Consider the following 13,729-nt stretch of genomic DNA (forward strand, 5'->3'; position numbering starts at 1 on the left):
GGGCCTTAATACTGATAAACTCTTTGGACATTTCAATCATGAAAATATTTGATTAAAAAGTCGTTTTAATCCACACATTCTTATGAGCTTTTCTTATGGATGTCGTCTAAATTTAACAAGCAACTTTCTGCACTCTTAAAGATACTAATTTTTACACTCATAACATTCATGTTTTCTTTTTCCCTGACATCTACAATTTTACAGCTATTTCAAACCAAGCTGATATGACTATGAGCTCAAGAGACAGAAACTGCTATTCACGAAACAGGCCTTGGAATCCTTATCAACAGTTGCCTGAAATAACTGCTTCAATGACCTCACCCATCATCTAGGGATGTTTGCTGCCTTGTAAAGGCCTTAATCCTGGATATTGTAGAGGAACTGTTGACGCTTGTCCAACTCAATGGCTACTATTCCTTGTTGTACTTCCATGTTGTAGTGGTTTCACATTCACCAATTTCTGTTTCCCAAAGTAGTGTCGTGGTTTGAGTGTCTACTAAAATTACTTCCTCTTTTTCTGCTGGGAGACAGGATTAGGAAAAAAGTGAAGCAGGCTCAAAACTTAAAAAGGGAATAAAGACAGGTTTATTAACAAAACTACAAGAGGAAAAAACCTAATAAGAATCAGAATAAAACCTTCAAAACACTTCTCTCCCCCAAGGTTCCTTTCCCCTCTCATGGACAATGTATAGAGACAAAATTGGGAACTCTAGGTCATTTTACGATCTATAAAAATAGTCATTCATCAGTTCACTTAGAGAGAGAAGTCTCTTTTAATCTGCCGTGGAACTTTCCACAAGAAAGAACAGTTCATTTGTGGCTTTTAACTCTCAGTAAAACAGCCGCCCGGGAATCTGCACTTGTGAAGTCCCTCCCATATCACAGCAGGCCCATTGCTGCAATATGGGTCATGCATACTCATGGGGTATCATTTTAAAGATGAACAATTCCAAAAGCAGAGGTTTTTCTTCACCTCTAGGAACAGAGATCTTTTCTCTTTCTAGGAGCAGATCTTCATCTTCATCTCATCTCTCTTAGTTCAAGCTTCTCACAAGATCACAGCAACTTCAGTATTTACTTAGTCCATAGCAAATGCCTTTACTTAAATCTACAATTTGAATACTCTCATCATCTCCCCTATACATATTTTTTCACTATTTAAAGGGATAGTCTAACATATTACAGTCTATTACCGTAAGACTCACAAAAGACTTTCAGCCTAAAACCAAGGCATCTTCTAATTTCTTCCATGTAAGATGTAACTCTTCCTTTACTGACTTCGATGTCTTTGTATTGTCTCTTTACATGTCCCACTCTGGCTTTTCTCTCACTCAGAGAAAGATTAGTGCTCTGCAGGTTTCATCTGTGCAAGGAGAGTTAACATTCTTCCAGGTCTGCAGAGGGCACAATATCTCTTTCCTGGGAAGTAGCCAAACATGGTAGGGTCAGGCAGCACTGAAGCTGGGCCAAGATCTCAGGTTTCTGGCTGCTGCAGGGCCACTTGCCTGGCTGCAGAGTCGCTTTTGGTCTCAGCTGCATGGTCTGTCACACAGCTGGGAGAAGGGCCCAGCCTGGCCAGGTCCTGCAGGCTGCAATGGCGGGGCGAAGGGGCCTGGCACCTCAGCAGGGGCTGCCTGACCAAGCCTCTCTGGGGCCACATGGAGGAGGGCAGCATAGGCAGCAGATGTTAGCAGCCAATCGGGCTCTATCCAGCTGGGACAGGGAATATTCTCCTACCTTCCCCCTGTCTGGCTGTCATTGGGCCCAGCACCAACCCAGGGCCTAGCAGGCTTCCTGGGACGGGCCCGGCTGGCCCAGCTCCCACAGCAGGGAGGAAATCAGGGCCACTTGTTACCTGATTCCCAGGCAGGAAGAAAAAGGGAGTTTTTCCCACAATTCCTCTGATTTTCAACCTGTGTAGCCAAGAGGTGTATCCCATGTTTCATTGGTTAATCAAGCTTTCAACATTCAAAGCCAGTCACTAATTGTTTTTTGCCACAGCTTTCTCCAATCAATGCACAACCAATACAGTGACATTGCCAGAGGCAACACAGACTGCATCAAAACTGACTGCAGAATTCTGTAGGTAATCAAGGTCACAGGTGGTGTCTTCTTTTATCCACCAGTGAGGGGGGGTAAGAGTGTGAGAGGAGGATTGTCAGTATAGATCAATAATTGGCCTCAGAGTTGGTGTTTGGGGTTTGCTGACCCTGTTTTCAGATCTGTGTCTGCTTGGGAGAGAGGAGATCTAACTATGAGCAGCAGAGGTACCTTTGCCTGAAGATGGCTGAACTATTAAGGACTGCTTCTGGCTAAGAGTAAAAGGGGATAGAGTGAATCAACAGCAGCCCTGTGAGGGAGTAGTGGTCAGGAATGATGTAACATGGAAGGATTTAAAAATATACATATAATATAAGAAATTAATAAAACAGGGTTACCTCCAACGTTTGTAGGTAAGCAAGGCAGTACCTACAATCACACAGAAATCCCCAAAATCCTTCCTGGGAAATTAGCATGCTGGGCTGTCTCCCTGAAGGCTTCCTGGCCAGTATCAGAAACAATGTGGCCAGCACAATCAGGGAATTGATTGTCCCTCTGTACTGGGCATTGATGAGGCATCTCAAATCCAGTTTTTGGGCCCCTCACTGCAAGAAGGACATTGAGGTGCTGGAGTGTGTCCGGAGAAGGGAATGGAGTTGGAAAAGGGTCTGGAGCACAAGTCCAGTGAGGAGCACCTGAGGGAACTGGGGGTGTTCACCCTAGAGAAAAGGAGGCTCAGGGGGGACCTCACAGCTCTCTACAGCTTCTTGACAGGAGGGTGTAGCAGGTGGGGGTCAGGCTCTGCTCCCAGATAGCAAACAACAGGATAAGAAGAAACAGCCTCAAGCCGTGGCAATGGGACATTTAGATTGGAGATCAGGAAAAAATTCTTCAGGGAAAGAGTAGTCGAGCATTGGCATAGGCTGCCTGCAGAAAGGGTGGAATCATCTCCCCCGTAAATGTACAGAAAAGCACGGGGCTTTGGAGCTTAGGGACATGGTTTAGTGATGAACAAAGCACTGCCACATTAAAGATCACACTTGATTTTCTTAGATTCCATGATTCTAAGGATAAGAAGCCAACAGAGAACTTATGGGCAAGGTCTAAAAAGTAAACCAGTGTGGGTGGCAGGGTAGTGAATGTCTGCAACAGGCCATCTGATCAAGGATAACAAGGTGGAGGAGGCCCTCTACAAACACTTGAGGGCCTAGTCCTCATGGGGCATTTCAAAGATCCTGCTATGTGTTCAAGGTACAACACAGCTGGGCATAAATCATCCAGAAGGTTCCTGGAGCACAGGAGTGGTATATTCCTGATGCAAGAGACCAAGAAGGCAGTGAGGAGAGGCGCTCTGCTGGACCTCTTATTTGCTATCAGTGACGGACTCTTCAGGGCTGTGAAGTTCAATGGCAGCACTGGCAGCAGTGACCATACGACTGTAGAGTTCAGGACCCCGAGAGGAGAAAGGTGGACAAAATACAAGATCACAGCCATAGACGTCAGAAGCACAGGCTCTGGACACTTTGCTGGCAAGATCTCACAGCATAAGGCCCTGGGAAGGAAAAGGGATCCAAGAAAACTGGTTACTCTCCCCTCTGGTAATAGGGATCACCTTCCAAACTAAAGAGAAGTTCAACCCAACAAGTAAAAATTTAGGCAAAAATGTCAGGAGGCCTACAGGGATGAACAAGGAACTCCAGACAAAACTCAGACACAAAAAACGAAGCCTACCAAGGGAAAAGACAGATAGACATAACCAGGGAGTATGATGGATTGACCCTAGCTGGATCTGAGGTACTCACCAATGCCCTCTGTCAGTCCCCTCTGCAACGGGCCAGGGGAGAGAAAATACAATGAAAGGCTCATGAGTCAAGGCAAGGGCAAGGAGAGATCACTCACTGATTACTACCATGGGAAATCCAGACTTAGGGAAAGTAGTTAAATTCATTACTAATCAAAAGCCAAGTACAATAATGAGAAGTAAAACAAATCTTAAAAACACCTTCCCCTCCAGCCTTCCCTGCTTCCCAGGATTTACTTTACCCTCAATTCTCTACCTCCCCTTATTGGAGAAGGGAGATGGGGAAAGAGGGTTATGGTCAGTTCATCACATGTTTCTCTATCCACTTCCTCCACAGGGAGGAACTTGTGCTGCAGTGTGGAATTCCTCCCATGGGAAACAGTTCCCCATTAACTTTTCCAGCATGAGTCCTTTCTCTGGTTCTTCATTAATTGCTCCAGCACAGGGTGCAGTGCTTCAGGAACAACCTGCTCCAGCTTGGGTTCCCCACAGAGTCTCAAGTCCTTCCAGGAAACCCACTCCAGTGTGGGCCCGTCTCTCCACAGACCTCAGGTTCTGCCAGCATGGGCTTCCTATGGCGTCACAGCCTATCTTGGCCAACCCCCTGCTCCAGTTGGCGTCCTCCATGGGCTGCAGGGGCACAGGGGTTTCACCATGGGATGCAGGGGAATCTCAGTTCTGGCACCTGGAGCACTCCTGCCCCTCATTCTCCACTGACCCAGGTGTCTTCAGAGCTGCTCCTCTCACATACTCATCTCTCTTTTGGCCACAATTACTACTATACAGTATGATTTCCTACACCCCCTCCTGTTGTAATGCATTAATTGGGTTTATATTCCATCGGATTTTTAATGTTCTTTTCTATCTGTCCCCGCCCAGCAGTGCCCATCCCCCTCAAACCTAATCCTGTTTCCTCCCACTTATCACTGATTGTGTGATGCCTCTGGGTATTGCCTATGGGCCCTGCCCCCTGGGAAAAAAGCCATGGCAGGGGAGGGGCCAGCACTCTCTGGCATCAGTGAGCCATCGGGAAAGGTCTCCAAAGCTGAGCAGGACTTAAGAATAAAAGCAGAAATATCCAACCCGAAGCCAGAGAGTCAAGACTCTTCTTTTGCCATCGGTGGCCGTCTGATCTCGTGGGGGAAACTACACCCTCCCTCCCCCCCCCCCCCCCCCCCCCCAATCTTAAATCTGTTATCCCAGGGTGTTACTACATGTCACTGGCCCAGCCTCGGCCAGAGGTGGATCAGTCTTGGAGTGACCTGGCACTGGCTGTCAGACATGGGGGAAGCTTCTAACAACTTCTCAAGGAGAACATATAGCCCCCACCCCAATAGGCCCGACCCCCAGAAAAACCTGGTCAAGCAAATCTAATACAGGGAGGTATACAGAAACATTGAGCACCTAGAAAAGATGTTAAGAAAGCTAAAGGACAAATTAATCCACCCAGGAATGTCAAAGGCATCAAGAAGAACTTTTGTAAGCAGACAGGTGACTATAGGAAAGCCAAGATCTACTGCTGAATGAGGGAGGGGACCTGGTGACACAGGACATGGGAAAAGCTGAGGTACTGAATGCCTTCTTTGCTTCAGTCCTTACTCGCAAGAACAGCCTTCAGGAATCGAGGGGAGAGAACTGGTCTGAGGAAGATGTCCTTCTTGAAACCAGGCCAGCTCAGGGAATACCTAAACCAGTTGGACATATCTAAGTCCATGGGCCCTGGTGGGATGCACCCACGAGTGCTGGCTGCTCTACTGCAAGGCCATGCTTAAAAAGCCTTGAATGATCATGGTGATTAGGAGAAGTGCTCAAAGACTGGAGGAAAGCAACATCACTCCTATCTTCAAGAATGACAAGAAGGAGCACCCAGGAAACCAAAGGCAGAGAGCGCAGAGAAGGTGGAGCCCAGTCTCTTTCCAGTGGTGCCCAGAGACAGGCTCAGAAGGGATGAACACACATTGAAGATTCCTTCTGAACACCAGGAAAAGTCTTTTTTTTCCTGTGAGGGTAACCAAACACTGGCACAGGTTGCCCAGTCAGGCTGTGCAATTACCATCCTTAGAGATACTGAAAAGTCACCTGGACACGATCCTGGACACCTCATCCTTGGTGGCCCTGCTTGAGCAGGTGGTTGGAACAGATGACACCCAGACTTTCCTGGCAACCTCAACCATCCAGTCATTTTGTGATTCAAAGGTTAATTAAGGCAGTTTTAAAAAAAAAGACAAGAAAAAAAATCAAAACCTTTCACCATAATAAACTAAAGCCAGATCAGGCTGAAATCCTCACACTTATGAAAATACATCTAAAAGACAGAAGGTAAATCTTTTTTTTCTTTCATACAACACCATCCTAAATAGGAAATGTGCAAAGGATTAATTACAAATTGCATCATAACTCAAACAAGCTACATGATTGCAAGGGAAGAATAAATTCCAAACCAGTCAGTAAAAAAGCAAAAGAGGTTAAAGAAAGTATCTGATGGATATATTTTAGATTCATATCTAAGTATAAAATACTGATATAGTAATAAAGCACTTTAAAAAAATAGTAGACAGAAATTCAAAAAGCCTGCCTTCACTGTGGCTGCTTCAGAAGACAGCCATGTGCTACAAGCTTTTTATTAAAACATTGTGAAGGTTATCAGCTGTCTTTTTTCCATACAGGCTTATTCTTTCTCTATACAGAAGGACTCAAACTGCTGAAATTATATAAATCTCATGAAAACGTAACATCCTAACATAACATTAGAAGAAATCAAAGCATATATTGTGCCTATTCAAGCCACCTTTTCAAAGAGTGATTCATGTCTCATTTCAAAAAGAGTAACATTACTAAGCTGAATGTTAGATGCTTCAGTAGTTGAAATGGACAAGACAGGGGACACCTTAATGTATTATTTAAAAGACCTTACAGTTCAGCATAATGGCTATTGAGAATTCCATCCTCTCTGAGCACAAATGCCAGATACTTCTTAAACTACTAAACTGAAAAAGCATCAGGTCATATCCATATGTAATCCAGGCATCTTCATTTTTGTGGGTTTATTACCTGTCTCTATTATTTGTCTTTTGGAGAAAAAGTACACATTAGTCTTTTACTTGACTTAAATGATAGCATTCTCAAGTCAGCCTTATTTTCAGTTTCAAGCTCTATTACAGTTTTCTACCTACTTACAAAGAGCACAAGTAGCAAGTAAACAATGTCTTGACTTATAATTCTTCAAAGAAAAAAACATCCAGCTGTCTCATCTGAGAATTTTTCGATCTCATGATGATAGCAACTTGGGTTTTCTGTTTTATGAAATCACATGCCTTTGAGTGGCAAATCCAGCAATATTTCTCACTGCACCATCAAAAGGTTTATTAATACTTATTTTAATATGTTCTTACAATGATTTCTCCATTATGGGAGACTATAATCAACTTCCATGAGTTATTCAGGGAAGACACTTTTGCCTTCATTCTGTAAAGTTATTTTTTTATCCAAACACTTAATCTCACCTATATTAGCTCTTACTACTTTCTAGTCTCTCATACACCCACCTGAGAGACAAACTTGGGAAAAGTAATGTAAAAATCTGTGGGTTTAAGCTAATGTTTACAAATGGCAGCAATTAACACATATCTTTCAAAAAGTGCTCAAAACAATTATTGAAAATTAACTCAAATTAACTAAGCATGCAGAATACATCAGACTTGGTAAGTATTATATAGTAAAACTGGTTTTAGTTTTACTATTTAGATCTCTGATTTAGATCAGCTCATTAACATGGCGCTAGAGGAATTCTGCTAAAGTCAAGGTCTTAGATTTCATAAATGAAATGCAGTTCAAATGCACAGGATGGGAAAATAACAGTATACAGAAGCAATATTAAAGTGACTTAATGATGGCAGTGAATAACCCGCTGAGCAGAGTGTTCAAGGCAACGATATTAAAGCCCTCCCTCCTTGCACGAGGAAGAAAGGAAAGTGTGAGCAGGGGAACAGTATGTTTGCTTCTCATGTACATGCAAATGTACTTAAAAGTAAAGAAAATTATCCAAAAACAATTTAGCTACAACGGCCTCCTATTAGGTAAGTAGTAGGTTCATTGGGTGATAGGAGGTGTATGTTCTTATATAGCACACACATGAAGCAAAAAACAAAGAGCAGTTTTAAAAAATATGTTTTACCTTCCACTCGTAACAGGTTAACGTGCCCAAGAATTTAAGACAACGTATTTTATCTCAAAATTTATTTACTAGAACATATATTTAATGCACATAAAAATTTACATCACCTAACATGGTAACAGATTGTACAATGAATAACCTGTTAATAATCCACCAACTTGAAAGCCTGTAATCACAGGTCCAGATGTTTCACCTCCCTGCACAGAAGTCATAATGCATATCAGACACATAAAGAGGTGTCCAGATATTGGCTTTAAAAAGTCTACTTTCCCTATAAAAGACTAATATATTTTATTAGATAGATAGTGCCTATCATTGAAGCGTTTAAAGGTATTCAGGATGATACATCAGAGGTTACAGTTGTTCTAATACATGTATTTATTTGTCTGAAGTCCACTGTTTTTCTCCTGCAATGGAAATACTTTAAATTCTAAAATGAGAAAGCTGGACTTCCAAATTTAATCTTTGCTTTAGAGTACTATGAATATTTATAGTACTCCCACAAGACTCACAAAAACAGTACAGATCACAAACTTCACAGAGTATTCTCAGTGCTTCTGAATCACTTCATTAAAACTGAATATATGAGAGTCCATGAACTCACAAGCATCACCAGAAAGCAAAATAAATTCAGCTTGAGGTGTTTGACTTTAAAAACTTCAACCTCCCCAGTTCATGCCAACTAGTCAAAAATTGATCTTTGCACTAGTCTTCCTTTCTCATCAAAGTGCCTATACAAACCAAAGACACACAGGAATGCTGAAATACAGAAATTACATTCAAAAGGGGACACAGGACAGAATATTTTTTTAAAACTACTAATTCTTGAACATTTTTTACCTCCCCATCAAACTTCATGTATATGTATGTCCCTAGAAGTAAAATCTATTTAAACCAAGACTATCCAGTTTATTTTTCATCAGTTATAGAAGAGGTTGGGGAAACTCAATGAGACTCTCAAAAAAATTGCTTCCAAAGAACTGATGGGAATATTATCACCATGTTCTCTTTGATTTTTTTTAAAACTTTAAAAGTTTTCTCAAATGTTGGCTCTTCGTCATTCAGTTTCCAGAGAACTTTTAAAAAAGATATAAAGGAACCACTGTTAAACACAGCAGTCACTTCAACAATTCTATTATGTTTTAGTACCAAGCTTTTAGCAACAACTTGACATTTTCAGAATTAAACACATAGTGACAGCTAAAACTCCAGCAAAATCAGAGAAAGGCATACTGCTTACCTGTACACCTGAACTGTGACTTCCACTTTTCAAAGCAAACAAACAGTCCTCAGAGTCAGCTGCAAGCAAAACTGAAGCAGAAGGGAACAGCTCAGAAAGAGATCCTTGACTGAAGTTTATAGCCTCTGAATTTTTTTGTCCATCCTTTACTGATTCGCTCAGATTGATCACAGAATCGCGTATGTTTGAAATAATCTCATTATTTTCTGCCAACAAGCGTTCCAAATGATCTATTTTTTCTTGCAATATTGAAAGCTGGCCCTGGGGGAAAGGGGAAAAAAAAGTAAAGTTTAATTATTCCAGGCATCTACATTTTACCATTCAACACAAATACCATTGATTCAGTAGACAGCTACTCTGTGACTTATGATTTTAATGACTTTTTCCCAGCACCACTGCCTTATTTTCTTAGGACTATAGTATAGTATTAGAAACAACATCTGTACATTACACTTTTTCCCCCTTTTGACAATAATACATTTGAAATATATCCATTTTTCTTTTCAGCAACTGAAGCAAAGGAGTAGGTATCCTTTCTAAGTGGATGCGTACATTCTTTCAAATTCTCTTGATTTTGCAAAGCCTGTAGGAATTTAAAAACAAACAAACAAACCAACCCAAAACAACAACAACAAAAATCAACCCCTACCAATAGTTACTAACTAGTTTTTTGGATTTTAAACTATCATTACTATAAGTCTACCTTTATGGAAGTTCTTTGTAATTTTCAGACATGTTTTAGTACTTCTTTAAACCTATTGGTTTGTCTCCGCATTTTATGGGCTGTGTGAAGTGCTGATCCACTACTTGTTTGTGTTTCTTAGACTGATACATCCTGAAAACAGTAACAGTTTTAAAATGCAACACAGGCAGACAGCTATTGCTTCCCAAAAGACAAAAATATATTTTGACAACATGTCCTAGGGTAACTTTATGATGCCTGTATCCCCAATCGTCTGTTCTGCTTGTGCTGTACATTGAGTCCTGTGCCTTTAAGACTGGTTCTAAGAGCAAGGAGAAGCGCGGAGTTTGTTTTGAGAAAACTGCCCGACTCCTCCACATTCTTCTGCAGACAGCGTGTTCGGCGGAGGCTTGGAGAGACTGCAGGACAGAGATCTTTTTTTTTGCTTTTAGTTAGTTTCAGCTAGCTAGAGCAGAGAAGTTCCCTGGACTGTTTTTTTTCCTTTTTCTTGGAACTGTTTAAACCTGCTCTGGACTAAAAACCCAGGGGAGCACTGAGGGCTGCACCTACGGCCCATCGGGGCCTGGACCTCGGCATTTTCCAGCAGTGCCGAAGAGACTGAGACTGAGGAGAGACTGAGAGAGAGCCGAGCTACACCCACGGCAAGGACTTTCTCAATTTGCCATCTCACTTCAGAAGGAGAGGTTTTATTGTTTCATACTATTCATTCTTTATACTTGTATGCACTTCATTTGTTTAGTAAAATAGTTTTTTCCACTTTTCTCCAAAGAGGGTTTTGAGGTTTTTTCCGGATCAGTTAGAAGGAGAAGCCACGTGGGTTTGCTTCCTTAGAGGGATCCTATACAAGGGTTTTCTCCCAAATTTGTCCCAAACCAGGACACAACAGAACCAGATTAAGGACCAACATGAGAGGTAGGACCAACATTCTAGAATCCCAACAGTTTAAAGATAAATTCTAGAAACTTATAGAACTGATGATATATCTCGCATGAACTGAAAACAAGAAGAAATCAATAGGCAGGTGATGGAATACTGGAAAGAAAAAAAAAGTAACAGACTGTAGTCCCATGCCCTCTGGTGGCACAAAAGAAACAACCAGGCTAAAATCTTTCAAATGCTATGTTAAAGATACCTCTGTGCACATTTCTATGTAAAATTAGTGTTTTGCCTTGCAATAGCTGTGATGTTTTGAAAGAAAGGTTTCTCTACACAAAGCCTAATAGCCTATTATGCCACTCAATCTAAAAATAATATATATAAAACAATATTTAACAGGGTGCCCTCAGGCTCTGATCTTTAGATTCCTAGGAAGTTACAGTACAGTGCCATCCATATAAAACATTCCCGGCTTCACTGCATGAGTACAGTTCAGAGTTATCAAGTGTGCAAACAGCTGAAGCACTGTTCACATCTATCCCACCACTATCAACACTGTCTCTACAACTACAAAATCAGACAACTGTTTAAATTTTTTTATTCTCATTCATGTATGTACATACATGTACATACTCCCATATATGTATTTACATTTTCTTACACAAAACGAGTTTTACATTGCTTAGCAACAGCGTGTCAACTACCTGACCACAGAATACACCACCAATCTGGTTTATATAGTCTAGCCAATTATAAGCTCTCCAGGACAACAACAGACACAGTGGAAAACAAAAGAAATATATAAAAACCTCACAAGTGTTTGATTGACCTTCGCACCAGCATATACTGCCAGTCTCTATATGACAGATATTTGGTGGTCATGTCATATTTCATATCTTTAAGACATACCTTTCATTTAACTTATTATACTTTAAATCTTGAAAAATCTATAACATTCTACCAGATTACTGTTTATGACGTGACAAAATATTTTTCTTTGTAAACCAAGTTCCCTGACTACAAATAGCAATTTGTTACCAGGTGACCTTTAAATATCAACAATTTTATTTGTTGCTACATACATCCAGCAATAATTTGTATGCTGCAAGGTTCCAGCCTACCTAGTACACTGATTTTCAGAAGTCTGTTAAAGTACGTTACTTTAACTTTTGAGGTAGATCTTCTGCTTTTTGGAAAAAGAAATCCTTACAAAAACCTCCTGTTGAGGAACCTAACAGAGAAGATTAGTACAGAAAATCCTGCCCTCTTTTTTGGAGACTGTGAGATATATCACACCTCTCTTCTAAAGCTTTTAAACATGTCATGTGCTAACTCAACTTAAATGCAAAATATTAAATAAAAAACTACGGTTTCCACTCTTTGTAGTGAAATGTCAGATCCATGAGAAATAACTTTAAGAAACAACAGTGTCTCAGTCTAGAAATGGATCCCAGTCTTCATTCAGTATGAAAATAATTCATGTCAGGAATGCATACTCAAGGTGAAAATTTCACATGGATCCCAATTATGAAAAAGTTAGATCTACTTTCATTGTGCATTCACCTTTTCTTCTTATTCATATTAAAGAGACATTGCCTGTTTAATAGTAAAATGATTTTTAAAAATGAACTGGACATGAAAAACACTGCAACACTACAAAACAATGAATTTAACAGATGAAAACAAATTCAGTTTCAACATTTTTAAAGGAAGGCACCTGACTTCATATGTCAAGGCCAAACAGTTCCAAACTGAAGTTATCCTAAAGCTGTTTTATCTTATTTGCTAGTAATATCTTAATTGCTAGTAATAAGCCTTGTCTTACCAGAAAAACAGATTAGAAGCATGTTACAGGGAACACTAAATAGGTTTAATTAAAAGATGAAACACAGAGAACCTCTCCATTACTAAAACCATACTCCAGCAGTACTTTTTTTTAATTAAGTTTTCAATTATTCCACACATTAGAGGGTGAGCAAGGAGATTTTGAAACTTTTTTCAATCTGAGCAGAGATGTACCAATTTTATGTTAACCAATTCTGTCTAATGTGTCAGGTTCTGCATGGCTTTGTCGATAGTGAATAGCAAAACTTTCCTAGTTACACAAGTCAAAAATGTTAGCAGAACTGTGCATGACTTCACAGCATCAAGTCTTCTCAGAAAAGAAGAAACCTTGATTCAAGACTTTGAGAAATGCCTAACTGCCCAGAAAATTGGAGATACACTATGTATAACCTAGTACAAGCGAACAACACTAAAGGATACCGTTAATCTACATACTTGTTTTAACATAAGAAAACTGAAAGTAATGTGAATCACTCGGCCTACACAACCAGTCAAAAAGTTTGTGACAATTTTGGTGTAAGTTTCTTTCTTGCATTTTTCTCTGTCTTTATACACTGACAAATGTGTAAATAAAGGTTTTATTAAAAAGCAATAAAGCCAATCCTCCAGTTACTTCACGGCAAAGGAAGCACTTACACAAGTGCAAAGTGCCAATAAATCCACTGAAAGTAGCTACAGCTGCTTTGGTAGGACAATGGAATCACATGAGCAGCACACCTGTTCACCACCACTGTGGTGACACAGGGTTGGACTTAAACCAACAAAATTTTCTCATGTGAAGGCAACATAGATCCACACGCCTTCCTCACCTTTGGAACAAGAAGTGCCTACACCTATTAGCTGACCTGAGAAACCTGCCACTATCACCACACAAATCAGCTACATGAAAGCTCCTTATGCTTCAGTCGCTCTGAACCTTCAGCCGTTTTCATTTCCAAATACTCCAGAGCAGTGTGCTTTCCCACTGCCCTCTGCTTGTCCATCTCTGTTTGCTTCTGACACCAGTCTGATTTGCAGCAAGGACTCTCCAAAAAGGAGCACAGTGACACC

At 40.6% G+C, this 13,729-nt stretch overlaps 1 protein-coding gene across 1 annotated transcript in view; it reads right to left on the minus strand.

Moving 5' to 3' along the window:
- Positions 1-13,729, minus strand: part of MAN2A1 (mannosidase alpha class 2A member 1) — a 114,832-nt gene that overhangs the window by 93,255 nt on the left and 7,848 nt on the right. The window contains exon 2 of the mRNA XM_040089981.2: positions 9,256-9,516. Within this exon, the coding sequence (XP_039945915.1) occupies positions 9,256-9,516 (261 nt within the window). The remainder of the gene's footprint in view (positions 1-9,255; positions 9,517-13,729) is intronic.

This window comes from Hirundo rustica, chromosome Z, assembly GCF_015227805.2.
Source record: "Hirundo rustica isolate bHirRus1 chromosome Z, bHirRus1.pri.v3, whole genome shotgun sequence".
NCBI classification, from domain to species: Eukaryota; Metazoa; Chordata; class Aves; order Passeriformes; family Hirundinidae; genus Hirundo; species Hirundo rustica.